This window comes from Cyrtonyx montezumae, unplaced genomic scaffold (genome assembly GCF_038088225.1).
Source record: "Cyrtonyx montezumae isolate F1298 unplaced genomic scaffold, pur_monq_1.0 scaffold_3, whole genome shotgun sequence".
Lineage (NCBI taxonomy): Eukaryota > Metazoa > Chordata > Aves > Galliformes > Odontophoridae > Cyrtonyx > Cyrtonyx montezumae.
The window spans coordinates 803,294-820,691 of record NW_027072034.1 but is presented as its reverse complement, the minus strand read 5'-3'; the positions used below and the strand labels follow the sequence as shown (position 1 = coordinate 820,691).

General features: G+C 40.4%; 1 protein-coding gene across 1 annotated transcript in view; it reads left to right on the top strand.

The window, feature by feature from the left end:
* The window catches only part of RB1 (RB transcriptional corepressor 1), a 73,002-nt gene that overhangs the window by 17,869 nt on the left and 37,735 nt on the right, over nucleotides 1–17,398 (top strand). Inside the window, exons 10-17 of the mRNA XM_065743964.1 lie at nucleotides 2,140–2,249; nucleotides 3,590–3,667; nucleotides 6,538–6,625; nucleotides 9,784–9,900; nucleotides 10,302–10,358; nucleotides 10,439–10,470; nucleotides 10,549–10,625; nucleotides 10,842–11,044. Of these exons, the coding sequence (XP_065600036.1) occupies nucleotides 2,140–2,249; nucleotides 3,590–3,667; nucleotides 6,538–6,625; nucleotides 9,784–9,900; nucleotides 10,302–10,358; nucleotides 10,439–10,470; nucleotides 10,549–10,625; nucleotides 10,842–11,044 (762 nt within the window). The remainder of the gene's footprint in view (nucleotides 1–2,139; nucleotides 2,250–3,589; nucleotides 3,668–6,537; nucleotides 6,626–9,783; nucleotides 9,901–10,301; nucleotides 10,359–10,438; nucleotides 10,471–10,548; nucleotides 10,626–10,841; nucleotides 11,045–17,398) is intronic.

The window sequence follows — 17,398 nt, the reverse complement described above, 5'->3', positions numbered from 1 at the left end:
CTTGGTGAAGCCATTAGTCCAAGTTACAACCACTACAGTGTCAAATCTCTGAAGTCACTCTATAGATGCATACCATCTTAAGTTATCAATCTTAATATAATTGATGTTACTTGAATGATGTAGGAGAAATATGCAGAAGATCAGGCTCAGTTTCACAGCAGGCAGAGTTTGTAGTGCTATGTCCTTGTAGAATTAATTTGTTCTTACTCAGTTGTAGCCTGGATGCAGCGGACTACCTCTATGCAATTGCATGCAAGATTAATTTTAGTAGGTAGCTTCTTGTAATTACATTCATCGTCCTTTAGGGAGTAGGCTCAGCTGTGCCTCACTAGGGTGTGATAATGTGAGAATAGGTGACTCTGAAGATGTACAGGTACAGATGTACAGTGCCTCTTTTGTTCAGTTTCACAGTATCTTGGGTAGGGAACAAGATATAAGACTTGCTAAATATCTTAATTTTTTTCAATGTGAATTTTAGGGTCAGTGCAGTATCATGTTCTGTATCAGCAGTCAGTTGAGGTTTTATATGTGGTAGGCATAGTTTGGAAGCCCTGTAAAACTTCCAGGCAAAGATAATTATAGGGCTTATTAGACAATCAGTGTTGCACAATTAAACATGGTATCAAAACAGTAGTCCAAGACTGCTGATGGAAGATTCTATGAAATGATATTTGAGAATATGTCCTGTATCACAAGTTCTTCTGCTGTAACCTAAGTGTCTGGTGGATATTTTAAAACCAAAGCAGGAAGGTACAGGTATATCTCACAGAGGGTGTCAATACATGTCAGTCATAGCTGAATTCATTGGTACAGTTGCTAATAATATGAGATGTTTGTTTTTCATTAAAAAGAAACAAAGCCAGCAAAAAACCTCTGAGGTTCTAATGAAGTTTAATGTTGTTTCCAAAAAAAGAAAAGCTTTTGGAGATTGCTGTTAGTAAATTACCTTCATTGCGTGCTTGATGGTCAAGCTTTATGAACTGTTGAGTCAATTGATTGAGAACTTGTATTCTCGACTGAAGATTTCTTCCTAATAAACCATTAGGAAGGTAATGATAAGATAATGCACTTTTCCTAATGAAAAGAATAGAGGTGGGAATGTAAAGAAATCTAACATCAATCTTCTAGTGATGAAATTCAGTGCAAACTTGTTTGCCAAAGATAAAAGGATGGGATGAGGAACAAATCTGTGGAGGAGATGCATGAAGCTTGCTTTTGCTTGGTACTGCTTCATGACTAATTTGGTTTCTTATGCACTGTTACCTTTTTTTTTTATAGCTGGAATATGCTAGAGCACAGCATCATGTAATATGTTTAAGGGTTTGGGGAACAGATAATAGAGATGACTGACTGCTTCTGCAGGAGCGCAGCAGCAGACTTGAAGTGGAAGGTGATACCAGGCCCCAGTTAAAAATTCTGTGCTTCCAGTTAGTGTTAGTCACTGGAAAAAAAAAAAAAAACATCACGAACTTTTCTTGCAAGTCATACCAACATGGGATCTGATGGGCTATGAAACTTTTAAAAGAAGTAATTTTAAAAAATGAATGTGGGATATGAAGTAATGTTTTGTATAACTAGGTATGTCTCTTAAGAACAGCATCAATACAAATATTTACATGTAGTAAGAAAACTCTTCTTACACTTAGAAAGAGGTGATTTGATCTTGGATCTTGACTTTCATCTCCAAACCAGCAATGATGGAGACTAGTGGATTAGTCTAGCAGCCATTCAAAGGACACTCATTTTACATTTCTTATCCCTAGATATACTTTTTTTCTTGAAGGAAACACTTAAAAGCTTGGAAACATGAGTTTGATTTGCAGGTCTACATCTTCTACTCCAGATATTTTTAGCTCTTTTGCAGTGTGAAGAGCTGTATATCTTCAGAAGTGTCTTATGATCCTATATTGTTTTCTCTTATAAAAGGCTATCTTTGTTTGCACATGGGAACAATGATTTTTCCCCTAGGTGCACTTCAACTGTTTGTATAAAAAGTGACTTTGTGAGTTTCAAGGTTACTCTGAGTTTCAGCATTGTGTTCAATTGTATTAATGAGGTAGAAGTAGGTTATATTATTCAGTAAATTGTCAGCAGATTTGTTCCTATAAAATGTTTTGGTTTTTCTATATGTTTTTCAAGGTTGACGTTCTCTCAAAACAGTATGATGAGCTTTATCTCAAAAGCAAGGATATAGATGCAAGATTATTTCTGGATCGTGATGAAACTCTACAGCCTGATGTTATAGCATGGTAATATTTTCACCTACTACTCTTGTATTTTGTAGTCAAAAGTGTGGATTTGTGTATTTTTTTTCCTCCTGTGCTCTAAGTGATCTTTGTATCCCGTTGTTACCTTACACTTGTAATTCAACTAAGGTATTCTTGGCATCACCATCCTTGCTTTACATTATAGCTTAAATAATAAGAAAATAAGTTGTTGCATGTCTAGCTAAGATTATGTGGAAGTTGTACTCCAGTTCTTACTCTTGTGCAAGCCTCTGCAATCCTTTGGCAACTGAGGAATCACGAAGAGAGAAAAGGAGGCTACATGCTAGTGGATATGCCTAATTGATATGTTATGGCTCTGGGGCCAGCTTGGTCCTTGTCAAACTCTCTCCTAAATCTGGCTGGTGATAGGTGCAAGCTGGCTGCTGGGAGTGCTCATGAGTCCACTTTGACTTTGGACCCAGAAATTGTTTGAGAATGATAGCTTTCATTGTACAAAAGTATGCCACTGACAGATTCACAGAGTAAGCAGTTGAGTACCAGTGCCTGGGCACACTCCCTGGTGCTGCTTGGTAATACAGATGTATCTGAATTTTTTTTAGTCATGCTGTAAAATATTAGTGGTTACTGATTATGTAACATTTCCGTAACTTTTGATGTTTGCTCATGGTGTGAGTGTGACTTTATTTGTGCTAGAAAAATATATTAATTTAGAACTGGATAAAAATGATGTATGCAATATAGAACTACAGCATGGCTGAGGCTGGTAGGGCACTCTGGGTCCACCTGCTCAAGCAGGGTGCCCAGGGCCACATCCAGGCGGCTCTGGAAGGATCTCCAAGGAGGAGACCCCACAGCCTCTGGGCAGCCTGTGCCAATGCTTCATCACCTGCACAGTACAGAAGTGCTCCTGGTGCTCAGAGAGAACCTCCTGTACTCCAGTTTGTGCCCATGGCCTCTGGTCCTGGCACTGGGCACCACTGACAGAGCCTGGCTCTGGCCTCTTGACACCCTCTCTCCAGAGTTTTATGGACACTGAGATCTTCCTGAGACTCCTGCAGGATGAATATACCCTGCTCCCTCAGCCTTTCTTAACAGGAGAGATGTCCCAGGTGCTGTATTAGCTGTACATTTAAATGAAATTGTTACAAATGAATTCTCAAAAAAAAAAAAGTTGGAAGGGAACTTTGGAAGTCATGTAGTCCAACATCCTATTCAAAGCAGACCTCCTTAGCAATGTAAACTATATTGATCTAGAGCTTCAAAAATACTTCATAGCTTTTTTTTGCTGAACAATAAGCTTTTTACAGAAAACACTTCTATATTACTTCAGTGCTTCATAAGCTTATTTTCCATTTTCATAGCTCACAGTTGGAAAGAACGCCACGGAGAAACAATCCAGATGAGGAGGTTAATCATGTACTTCCACAGACTCCTGTTCGGTATGAATTTTTCATTTAAGCTGTGTTTTGTCTTAATATTCTGGCTTGAAATATCCTGAGTGTAGGTGCTTTGTTTGCTTGTTTGCTTTCGTATGAGACAGAATCTGGTTCTGGTTACTAATGGGTAGAGAGCATGTACTTAGGAATGCCTAGAGTCTTCAGTTTTTTGTGAAGTTATTGGAAAACAGGTTTTTACTGAGCTGTAGTGCAAAGTATGTGTAAAATAGTTTACTATATTTGTTCTTGTGAGATTGCAAGTTTATACTTCCAAGCTAGTAGTTCTGCAAGATTGATTCTCATCTTCCTTTTCCATCTTCATTCTAGCTCTACATCTACGTCTTTGTGGCTTTGTTTCCCTATACAAAACTGTATATGCACATGCATTTCCTGTCCCATGATCTTTCAAGTGTTGTTACTTTCTATTTGGGAAGATGAACATTTCAGAGTGCTAACATATTCTGGTCTGTTGGGGAAAAGGAACAGATATGTGGTATTACTGCAGATTGGTTGATAATACAGTCCAGTACAGAAGAACTGTGAGAATCACGGAATTGCAGGAGTTGGATGGGACCTCAGGAGTTTGAGTCCAGCTCCCCTGCTTAAGACAGCTTCTCTACAGTAGGTAGCATAAGCAGGCATCCAGATGAGTCTTGAATTTCTTCACAGAAGGAGACTCTGTAGCCTCTCCGGCAACCTGTTCCAGTGCTCCATCACCCTTACTATGAAGAAGTTATTTAACAAGTTTTTAAGGAGCTTCCTATGTTTGAGGTTTAGGCCATTGCTCCTTATATCAATACAGACCACTGAGAAGAGCCTGGCCTCACCCATTTGCCTTTGCACCTCTTTTTAGATATTCATAATCATTTATCAGATCCCCCCCTCCCCCTCCAGTTGTTTCCCCAGGCTGAACAGGCCCAGGTTACTCAGCCTGTCTTCATACACGAGATGCTCCAGGCCCTTTATCATCTTTGTGACCCTCTGCTGGACTCCTCCTAGGAGATCCCTGTCTTTTTTTGATGTGGGGAGCCCAGAACTGGACACAGTATTGTAAATATAGCAGGGCAGAGTAGAGGGGGAGGATCCCTTCCAATCTTTAAAGTCCAGGATTAACAAGTTTCCACATTAATAATTTGAAATGTGCTAAACAAACTCTGATCACAGAGTCAGCTGAGTAGGAAGAGACCTGTAAAGATAATTGAGTCCAAGCCCTGTCTCCTCACAGCATCACTCAGCAGTCAGACCCCACGTCTGAGAGAACTGTCCAAATGCTCCTTGATTTCCAGCAGCTCTGTGCTGTTCCCACTGCCCTGGGAAGCCTGCCTGTTCCATGTCCACTGTACTCTGGTGAGAAATCTTATCTCCACCTCGCCCTCCCCTGACACAGCTCCATTCCTGCTGTCACAGAGAGCAGAGCTCAGCACTGCCCCTCCACTCCCTGTGAGAGCTGCAGCTGCCATCAGGCCTCCCCTCAGCTCCTCTGCTCTGCGCTGAATAAACCATCTTTGCAGCCTTCCTTTGGACACTCTCCAGTAGTTTTATGTCCATTCTATTCTGCGGTACCCAGAGCTGCCACAGTACTCAAGGTGAGGCTGTCACTCACATTCTCTTTATCTGAACTTCTCTTTATTCCAAAAATACTGCTGCTTAAGACAGTCCGAGTGGAGGCTTGTTAACCAGCAGTGACTGTGGCTGTAGCTACCTGTTTTCCATAAAGCACGGGGCTGTCACTAGATGGCAGTAAACATTTGATCACCAGTGCAGAATAGGAAGTCTGTGATTAACTTGACTTGCGTTAACTAGATTGATCTCCTTACAGTTCCATTGAAAGTGCTGTATTTATTACTTTGAGTCTTCTCATAACATCCTTTTTCTGGAACTGGACATCTAGGACCTGCTCTTAGGCCTCCTGAAGTTGATAAGAACATAATCATTTTCTTCAGTGGCTTTGTGTCTGGTCTTTTATGTTAAACAAATAAATTAGAATTGCAGGGATTGGAAGGGACCTCTGGAGTTCATAGGGTCCAACCCCATGCTAAAGCAGGTTCCCTGCAGGAGGTCACACAGGAAGGCATCCAAATGGGTCTTGAATTCACCTTCGGAGGAGGAAATGCCATAACTTGAAGGGCAGCCTGTGCCATTGCTGCATCACTCTGACAGTAAAGAAGTTCTTCCTTGTTAGTATGAAAGTAATGGATATAAATACTAGTTCAACGTATCAGGAGTATGGATTGTGTGATTCCATTTTAATTTTTTCATCATCCTTATACATTTCAGAATCATCCTTATGCTTTTTATTGTAGAGTTTTGGTAGAAGTCTTTATACTTATGTATTTCAGCAATAGGTTAAAGACTAATGTTGGAGCTACTATAGTTATAACTGAATGGGTTTGGTTGTTTTTGTTCACTTAATTTGGCTCACATTAATCAAAAATAAGACTAAAGAGTGCTGAAATTTAGAATAATAAATATTATTAAATATTAAATTAATCAGAAAGTAACAAAACCACTGAAAGAATCAAACAGTTGTTTTTAGAGACTGGAAGAAAAATCATGGAGTCATAGAATCATCAAGTTGTTGGAGAAGACCAGCATGATCAACCAGTCCAACTGTCCACCTATTACTAGTAGTCCTCACTAAACCATGTTCCTCAATGCAACATCTAAATGTTTCTTGGTTACCTCCAGGGTCAGTGACTCCAGCCCCTCCCTGGGCAGCCCACTCTAGTTAACACAGTACAGCAGATTTTTCCTAGAAGGCTTTTTGATAACTGAACTGAGAACTAAAACAAAATGCTTTTATCTGTAGAAGTGCTATTCTGGAAACAACAAGTCAACTGTAATGTATTTATTCTTTTTTTTTTATTTTTCAGAGCTGCAATGAATACTATTCAGCAGTTGATGATGATTTTAAATTCAGCGACTGATAAACCATCAGATACTCTCATTGCATATTTCAATGTAAGTGACTTGAAGAAACACTTGTGAATAATTTATGGAATTGCCAGCCTCTTGCCAGGGCAATGATCTATGTGGGTTGTTACAAGCTGAGCACTACTTCCAGTCCTGCTCTCTAACTGTATCTCCACATCTCCCCCTTTCTGTTCTACCAGTAAAATCCTTTTTCATAGACTTGTCTATCAGTCCTTGAACACATTGTAAAATACAAGGAAAGAAATCATCAAAAGCAACAATACAGCTTAAATATAAATTCCTGTTTTCGATAAATCCTTCAGCCAACCAGTACAGCAGCAATGACAAGGGTTAAGGCTTTCTCTGTTACCTCCTGTTTTTCTGCTGCTGTAAGAATGTCATCCGTATAATGATAATAAGGCAGCAAGCATTTTTTGATGAATGGGGCTGAGGGCCCTCACAGCAAACCACTGACAAATGGTGGGGCTGTTTTTCATTCCCTGGGGAAGTACAACCCAGGGATATCTTTGCAAGGGTGCTAGGGCTGGAAAGGGCAAATTTAAGAGCATCATCAGGATGCAGAGGAATGTTGAAAGAACAATTCCTTAAATCGATGATTATCAAATGCCAATCTCAAGGGATCTTGGTAGGAGATGGGACACCAGGCTGTAAGGCCTCCATTTCCTCCATTATGAAATTAATTTTGTGGAGGTCTTGGAGGAAATGCCACTTTGTTTCCTAATTACAAATAGGAGAATTCTGAGGGCTCATAGAGGGAACTAATACCCCTTTTGGAGTTGTTCTTGGACAAGGTTTCTGAGTGCATGCAGTTTAATCAGTCGCAGGGGCCACTGATCCACCTGGACAGGTGTCATCATTTTCCAGGTTAATTTCAGGGTGTTGTGCACCTCAGTGGCCCCCATCAAAAGTCAGCTTAACAGAAACAATATGGCCTTCTGGTCCTGTCTCCTGGATTAGATTGTGACTTTGATAACTGCAACTGTTCCCTCTGATTCCAGTGAGGGATGTGGGGCTACCTCAGTGAGGGCCAAGTAGGAGGCCACTTAGCTTCCGAAATGACAGTTATATAAGCCCTGATATCTACAATAACAGTGAGTGTTACTTGTTGCCCCTGTAGTGACAGGGTACATTTGCAAGGAGGACATTTATCAGAAATTGTCTGTACCTGTAGTATTTGTGGGGTTCCCATAGAACCAAATCCTCCCACCATCTCTTTGTTTCCCTGTAATAGGTATCAATTCATGTGGGAAGGGAATTAACTGTGCAATGTGAGTCCCTTTAGGGACAATACAGAGTGGAAAAAGTGTCTAAGCCATAATTTTAATTTCTCTGACGGAGTCTGAGTCTGTAACTCCTGGGAGATCAAAAAGTCCTGAAAGGTTAGTTGAGGATCTCCAAATTAGTAAGGCACCTTTTTGGGGTCTTGGTGGTTTGAAGACCCCTGTATCCGGTGACCTTCACAATCATACTTAGGACAATATTTGTTAGCAAAGTGCTGTCCCTTACAGCACCATGGGGACAAAGTAGAGGCTTTAGACTTGTCTCCTTCCAGAGCCAAACAGTCCCTTTTAAGGTGACCAGGTTTGCCACAACCATAGCAAATTTCCACAGACTCGGAGGGACCTTTTATGGCCACAAAAGCTGTGGCCATAGCATCATACTGATGTTCTTTTGTCCCATTGTGGTTACACACCTCAACCACTTTTATCAGGGTTGGGTTTTGGTTTGGCAAGGACTTAAGAAGCTTTTTGCAGTCTGTGTTGGCATTTTCAGCAGTGAGTTTTAGAAGTAAAGTTTCATGAGCCTCTAGATTATCAATTTGGTGTTCGAGTGCTTGCTTAAGGCGGTCAGTGAATTGCATGTACGGCTCTTTTGTTTCTTGAATGATGGATGTGAAAGCCTTTTCAGGTTTTTGTTCATCAGGGACCTTAAGGAATGCCTGCTGAGCTGCATCCCAACCACCATCTAGGGCTCCTCTCAGGCAGTCTTGCGCTCAGCTAACAGGATCTGCTTATGGCCCTGTTCCCATGAGTTGTCTAGTTGTGAGATTTGCTAGAGCCATACTAGAATGACCCACAAAAGATACAAGTAGACACACCTTTTTCCCCATTCCTTTTCCCATAAAGCGAATTGAGTAGCTGTTAGCAACTGAGCAAGCGATCTTAAATCAGTACACGGAATCCAAAATGCTCGTAAAAAAACAGAACTTATGCCATGGTCTGTGGTTGCACATCAGAGCTTCATAGTTTCTTGGGAAGATAGTGGCTCCCAACGGAGCCTCTTTCACATGCCAGAGTATATGTCCAGAGTGACAGTTTTCCCAGCAGTGTTCTGTTTCCCCTCCCTCAATGCCCCTACAGATCATGAAGGGCCCCCCTCCCTTTTACTTGCAGGTGGGGGGGGGCATGGGGAGTACTGAGAAGGATGAAGGAGTCTCCTGTCTCTTCAAGTTGCAGAGAGCTCTGACCCTCTGCCATTGAGGGGAGGGCACGGAGCATTCTCCTTATCTTTAGCATGAGATTTTTCTTGGTCTTTTAAAACTTCAAAGACATCCCTCTGAGAGGGAAGTGCGTCTGCAACCGCTTTGTCTCCCTTGGTTACAGCATTCCAAAGTTTCACTCCCACTTTGTCCCACAAGTCTGCTGTGAAGATTGTGGACTGGGAAACTCTTGGCAGCTTAAGTGATACCCATTTCAATAAGATCTTTAGATCATGCGAAGGCAGAGGTTTGCTGTGCTGTTGTAACAGCTTTTACTTAAGTTCAGAAAAGCCTCTTTCCTGTCTGGACATTGCCTGTCCTATATTCCTTGTAACAAATCTGAATTCAGGGGAAACAGCTGCTGTAGCTCACCTGTTTTCCAGAGGGATAAGTCAAGGCTGGCCAGTGTGTCCTGCTTCCTCTCAGCAGAGCTTTGTTCTACACTATCCACGGTCTACACCAGTAGTATTCATGTGGCTAGCCTAGTAACATTTTAACTAAGTAGCATTGTTTTTAGTCAGTGGCTTGTTCCAAACAGTCCCCGTTGTACAGAACACTCTCTTATCCCTCATCTCTCCTTTCTTTTGTTTTCTTTTGCCAGGGCTTATGGGCTGTTACAAGATGAGCAGTGCTTCTCGTCCTGCTCTCTAACTGTATCTCCACATTTTGCCTTTCCTTCCCTCCCTTCTTTTCTGTTCTTGACTAGAATTGCACAGTGAACCCTGAAGACAGTATCCTGAGAAGGGTGGAAAGTCTTGGCCACATCTTCAGAAAGAAGTTTGCTGAAGCAGTTGGACAGGGATGTGCCGAGATTGGCTCACAGGTTAGTAGTGTTTTGATTATTGCAAAGTGTTCTTTATATCTGTTCCCTTATAAGGTCAGTAGGCTAGCTGTGCTTTCTACAAGCATTTCTTCTAGAAAACAGTTACAACATGTTTGTACTCTACATTCTCTTGTCTGTCAGCATCACTTTTTATCCTGTTAACTGTGACGTGACATAAACCCTTGGTCTTCACATGGTTGAAGTAGTCACAATGCCTAGTGCCCTTTGAGGCCTCTCTGGTACTATTGGCAATTGGAGCTGAGGAGAACAAAGTTCTTTATTGTAGCTCTTTCAAACAAGCAAAGGAAGAGAAACAAGCAAAAACAAAAACACAAACCAGCAAGTATCTCATAACATTCTTGATATTCTCATTCTTGATATTCTTTTCCTCCCTTTAATAGAGGTACCAGCTTGGAGTGCGGCTGTATTACCGAGTAATGGAGTCTATGCTGAAGTCGGTAAGTTTAGCACTGATAGCTGTGTACTGGCATTGCATTTTTGAATAATGAAAATAATCAAAGCTTGACTGATATTTCAGGAAGAGGAGCGACTCTCAGTGCATAATTTTAGGTATGTGCCAATAATTTATTATCATTAGCTGTTATTTTAGTGTTGGGATAAGTATTAATGATTTTGTTTTCTTTTTAGCAAACTTCTGAACGATAACATCTTCCACACATCTCTTCTGGCGTGTGCTCTTGAAATTGTCATGGCTACATATGGCAGTAAGTTGGATCTGAAGTGCTAAGGAGCACTGTTAGTGGTTGAGAATCATTGCTATTTATTCCAATACATAAAATACAGTAAATTGCAAGGAAATAAAAAAAGCAGTTGCTGAAATTTCTGAACTAGCAATGATTTAATAGCTACAAAAAAAGCAACACATATAAGAAGTGAAAGAATGTTATGCTTTTGGTAATAGTTATCTGCCTTCCTCGCAGGATCTGCTTCACCAAGTGATGGTACCAGTGCTGAAACAGACTTGTCTTTCCCGTGGATTCTCAATGTATTTGATTTAAAGGCTTTTGACTTCTACAAGGTGATTGAAAGTTTTATTAAAGCGGAGCCACGCCTAACAAGGGACATGATAAAGCACCTGGAACGCTGTGAACACCGTATCATGGAATCCCTTGCTTGGCAGTCTGTAAGTAATGTTTTAAAGCAGTATTGGTCCTTGTATAACATGCACATCTAGAGAAGAAAATACACCTAGCTACATAACACATCTCAGCAAGATTATTTTTCTAGAAAAATAAATTACAAGAGCTAAACAAGATCAAATTCAGAATGCCTAGAGGTTCTGGGAAAAGAAGGCTGTATCAGAACAAAAGGCTGTATCAGAGATATCTGCATAGCACTGCTGATTTATGTGCCAGCATCTTTCACTAGTCTTGCGTGGATATTAAGGATAATAATTATGCCCATAAACAGTATTTTGGTGCCAGTAGATAAGGCAATAAATTCTATGCACTTACAAACTTTATCCAGTTCTTAGTGGCACTTTCTGTGCACTTGATATGATTGTTGATAGTACTTGATAGTTGGTAGAACGCTGATTCTCATTGAAATTGGCACTTAAATTCCTTTCATGCTTTTGAGTGCCATTAAAAGCATTCTGGCAGGTTGGCTTTTGTGTTTTAGGCTGAATCTTGGTAAATCAACTGCTGTTTCTTTATACTGTGTGTTACATACCAAAAATGCTCTTAATGCCACAGAACAGGAGAGACTATAAGGACTGCTGACAGAATGATGTGAAGTGTCAGATGGGTTAATAAATGGTTATCTTTGGGAAGTCCAGAGAACACAATACAGCATAACTAATACAATATTCTGTGAACAGAGTTTGTGTATGGCCTTGGTTAGTGCACTATTTGAGCTTCAAGTTTTCTAGTACTGATGTTACTTTACCAGGCTGTGGGGTTGTGCTCCCAGATTCCAGGATTGGCATTGTTGTGTCTGCACCTCGAGAGCTGCATCTTAGGCCAGGGAAGACACACTGGCCTCAGTGTTACTTGGAAGCAACTGCCATGCTTCAAGGTGAATCTGGTCAACTTACTAATGCTAACTAGCCTATTTGACTCAATTTTCATTACCAACAGAGTCAGTGGGCATGAGATTTAGGCACTTGCTTGAATATACTCTGTTAAGAAGGTGACCTTCTCATTACTGGGCTAAGACTTGCACACCTGGCTTTGTGCTTGTCACTGTGACATTGTATGTGCCCCAGCATTTCTGGTGCCATGCTCTGTTGTGCCACACGTTTGTTTTCCTCTATATTGCTTTCACATGTTTGTTTCACATCTTGATGAAATGTACATGCCTTTCCACTGCTGAATGCATAGTTCTTTGAGAAAGACTGCCTGAAAGCACTTGAAGGTTGAGAGCCTTGTACCAGGGCTTACGTCATCATGGAAGATGAGGCACTCTGCTCAGAATGTTTAAAGAATGCTTATTTGAGAATTTTAGTGCTTGGAGGATAAAGGCAGAGATATAAACACTGAAGTTTTACTCTCCACAAGCAGATACTGTCTTCTGACACCTCATGCAAACTGGTTTGATGTCAGCTTAGTCATAAGCAGGAAGGCTGTATCTGCCAATATCTACTTAGTAATTCAAGCATGATGTGCAGATAATCAGATTCAAATCTGGGCTTACAAACTGTAAAATCCAAAATGTTGTGTTTTCCATAACTATGGGTATGGTTGCAGGCTTCTGTGAAAGAAAATAACAATTGACAACAAGCATGGAATTACATCATACTTTGTGACAGTCCTGTTTGAATGATCAGGGTGTTTACTTGATTTTGTTATACTGAATCTATTGTCTTGAGTTGCCTGAGGTGTTTGACTCTGTCTTGGAGTGGCTTATACAGCATATTTCAGAGGCTGTGTCAGTAGGTATCTGTAAAATTGTGTTTCAAAAAGCACTTGCTTTGTTCCCTTTCCACATATGCTTGGCTCCTAATTAAAAAAAGAGCTGAGAAAAGAGTTCAACAATAGAGGAGAGGGTAAAAACCAAGTGTGCAGTTTTCACTCCACTGGCAGGCTTATCACTAGAGGGCACAGCAGGGCTCTCAAAAATTGAGGGCAACTCGTGCCTTGTGACTTTGCACTGGCTTTTCTTGCCTCCTTATAGGAGGTCCTACATTCCCCCCCCACCATTGCTGTCCATCTTTGTCTCCCTCATCCATTACATAAAGCATGTGAATAAACATCTTAATTCTTGAAGGCATCCTGTGGCTTACAGCAAACTGCAACTGCGAGTGTAACTTAAAGAACTTCAAGTATGTGAGTGCTACAAAAAGTACCAGAAAAGCTGGTATATTTGAACCCTGTTAGGTGTTACAGTTGTGCATGAAGGAAAGGCTGCTAGTTTTAACCAGTCTACACATACATAAACAACCTGATGTAATGGAAGATGTCCCATGGCAGGAGGGGTTAGACTTTGCAGTCCTTTCCAATCCAAACCATACTTCCATTTTTTCTAACCAATGTGTAGCAGTAGCTCAGGAGAGTGAAATGCTGGTAGTGCTAATATCCTGCTGTGCTTTGGGGGAATTGCAGTGGACATTGTAAGGTTTCAAGTTAACCCCTGTCCAGGATTCACTTTGTACGGAATATCCATCATTTCCTCACAATATTGACTATTACAGTAAATAACTTAAATAATTGGGTTAGGGGCAGGGTCCCCACCATAGGGCAGTGGACATGGAACAGGCTGCACAGGGCAGTGGGCACAGCCCCGAGCTGCCAGAGTTCAAAGAGCACTTGGACGATATTCTCAGATGTAGGGACAGATTTTTGGGTGCTGTGCGGAGCCAGGAGTGGGAATTGATGACCCTTGTGGATCCCTTCCAAGTCAGGGTTATTCTGTGATTCTAGTCTGAAAAAGTGTAATGCTTAAGCAAAAGGAGGACATTTTTTCAATGGCAGAAGTCTGCTAAGATTCTGTATTTCCTCAAAAGATTTGGCTCATGAATGAGTGGGTGATTTATTGTATTTCTGTGGTTTATTCCCCGGATGATATCTCCGTGTACTATTGTGCAAGATGAAAATAAGTATAATCTTAATTAGTAAGGGGTATGTAATTTGAGATGCATACTTTTTAAGAGTAAATTTCTCTTAACTCCAGCTATTATAAAGAAGGAGGAGAGAGGCTTGGTAACTTTTCTACTTAGCTATAATGCATATCTTATAAGTGATTGCTTAGGCTTAGTTTTAAACAAATTACCTGATAACATAAACATTAAGGAATTTCAAGAAGATTAATGTTTGCTAATGTTTCTAAAAAATGTATTTTCTTGAGAAGGTGTTATACTCTGAAGAAAAGCTTGTGGAACTTGCAACAAAAACCCAAAAAAGCAATAAACCCCTCCCCCCAAAAAACAAACAAAAAAAACCCAACACCTTGTATTTTAGTCTAGGTTCTTACCTTCCCTTACAGGCAGAACAGTTCATTAGGAGGTTTGTCTGCTCTTGGGAAGTCAGGTGCATTGTCTGTGTTTATCCAGTTTTTCTTCTTTCTGCTGACTGCTTCTGGGGGCAAGACTATACAACACGAAATTTGAAGAGACAGGAAAACTGCAGAGAGAGTAGCTGAATTTATTGTAGTTTTACTTGTTACAGTGTCTTCATGAGGAAAAATGCTTTGCATAATTGAAGAACTCTTAAGAGCTCATCTGACCTTTATCTGACTTTGGAAGTTACATTCAGTAAATGTGAAAGATTGTATTTGAAGATAATATATCACTTACTGGTCATCATATGTTTATTGCTTTGTTTGCATTGCTAGCTGATTTTGTCTGTGTATTAGGAAAGGGATGAAACACTTTTACGTTTCCCTTTCCATGAAGAAAAAAGAAATCACTAAAAAAATCACTAAAAAAACCTGAAAAAAACTATCCCCAAATAGTTAAAAATATTGAAGAGTCTTCTCAATACTACTTAGTGTCAACATTTCCCCTTTTTGAAATTAAGTCATGCAGAAAGTACTTCATTCTCTTTAAATCTTAATTTAACCCTGAAGTTAGAAGCCCCTTTTATCCCCTTGAAAATTATCCACAAATGAGGTTGTGATGCTTCCAGACACAGATTATATGCAGACCAATTTCCTATATTTTTTTATTCATAAAGTATGCCCTATTATCTATACATCAACTGCAGAGCATTTGTGCCTCTAAGTATTAAGGGCACTGCTTACATTTTGTAACTTTAAATAAAGGGACTAAAATTACTTTGGACTCAAAAATAAAGGTGTCTGAACCACTTATTCCTTTTTATTGTATTGATATAAATACAATTTAAACCTCGGGATGGTCAGTCTGTTTCCTATGAGATGGGGCCAGCCTGGGAGTTCACACTCAGTCTTTTCTGTCAAATTGATCTTCTTGTGGCCAGTTTAAGTAATAAATAAATAAAGCATTGTTTTGAATATTTCAGGTTAAGGTTACACGAACACATTCCTGTATTTTTGAGTTTCCCTTAGAGAAAGCCCTGTTAGCTGTTGCACTGTGTGTTTGACGTGAGTGTTGCTGCAGTGAATTCAGAAGAACCAGGGAAGAACAGGCTTTCAATGCTAGTAAATCAGATAGATTGACAGTAAATCATTCTATTTCCACAGCCTGTATTAAGAGCAAAACATCTGGACCATCTAAAACACATTTGTTTCTTGGAACAGCATGCCTTAGGTGTTTTTTTTCTTGCTGAATCATAATAGAAAATCAACACCTGTGGAGCATCTGTCTTGGTTATCCATTCCTATAAATCCATCTGCTTGTGTTTCCTGGCCTCTCAGCCACAAACAGGGAGGGCCAGGAAATGCACTCTGCTGCTTTCATACTGTTGGTACCTCTGCTTGAGGACTGTGCTTCCTGTAAGTGCCTTTTCATAGGTACAGCAGGGAAAGAGGACAGAGCATACGTGTTTTATACCATGTTTGGCATACTTGGAAGTCATACTTTAGTGCATCCACATAAGCGTAAAGAGTCCAAAGGGTATTCCTCACAGCACTGGGGTATTAAAAGGTTTCCTGGTAGCTTATGTAGTTAACAGGGCTGGGAGGGAGCTGCCTTTAAAGGTTTCTCTACCAGGTTATTCCTCTTAAAGAGTTAAAATATAATCTGAAGTAGGATCCACTGCCATGATGGCGTGGGGCAGAGGGTGGATGCACTGCCAGCTGCGCCAAGATGCATGGGGCCCACAGGCAGGGCATGCCTGGGCTAAGGGCTAGGATAAAGCCGAGTTCGGTATCCTACTTCAGATTGTATTTTAACTGCCATGCTTTCCACTGTGATAAATGAATTTGAGAATAAGTTTCAAGATTGTTTAACTAATTTTTTTTGTTTGCAACTTCATTTTCAGTCAACATAATTACACTAATTGTGAATTTTCAAATGGAATATATAAAGTTGCAATCAAAAATCTGATAATCCCTCTTTACCAGACTTTTCTCAGATTTATCTTAGCACTTTGCAGTCATGCCTTATCCATGTCACTGCTTTTTGACAGCACATACATTAGTGAACAGCTGCTTTCAAGGATGAATTACAGGAATAATAAAATTTCATCAAAAATCTGATGAGCACCCAACGACTTCACTATGAATTGCAGCCACTGCCTCATAAGTTAGTTTCACAAAAACAAAGATATATCCCACTACTTCCATGTTTTTATTGTTCTTTTTATGTTTTTTTATAAAAAATATTCTTTGTTAATCATATACACTAACTATGTAACACGGTTTATGAGGGCTGTTGTGAAAGTAACCTATTTTACTGTGTTGGCCCACAACATCAGTGGGTGGTGGTGTTTCAGTAGTAGAGGTTGAACCTTCCCACCAATATCCCATTCCATTTTTGTTGCTGCGTGACCGATGGCAGCAGAGGGGCACTCTGACAGAATGATGTCTCACATGGAAGCCCATATGAAGCAAAGATGTGTCAGTGAATTTGTCCATGTGGAAAACATGGCACCCACTGACATTCAGCAACAGTTGCTGAATGTTAACGGACACAGTGGATGTGAGCAGAGTGAGGCAGTGAGTGCTGCATTTCAGCAGTGATGGCAGTGAGTCACTTCTACTCATACAGGTTGTTAAGAGTGTGTCATGCAGGCTCTTGCTAATTGCTGGTGAAAATGCACAGCTAACATTGGTAACTGTTGAAAAAGAGTGTTTTGTAGCTGAGAATATCCTATAGCAAGTGGTGTTAGTGTGCTCTTTCTGACTACTGTAGTTTCTGTGGAAATAATGAGGAGGAATTACTTTCAGTACAACCTTCGTAGATGTGGCTCTTAGAGAATTCCTCTTACACTCAATGCAGACCAGGCAAGCCAAAAGGTTGGACACCCATGACTTAGTCTGTTCTGTAACTTCTTCCATGCAGTGTTGTCTAAACTGTGCTCCTTCATGCTTCTCCTTTATCCGCATCTTCTCTGTGGTTTCTGTTGGCCAGCATCTGCAATGACATCTGCAGTGCTGTTCTGTCACGTATCATAGATTT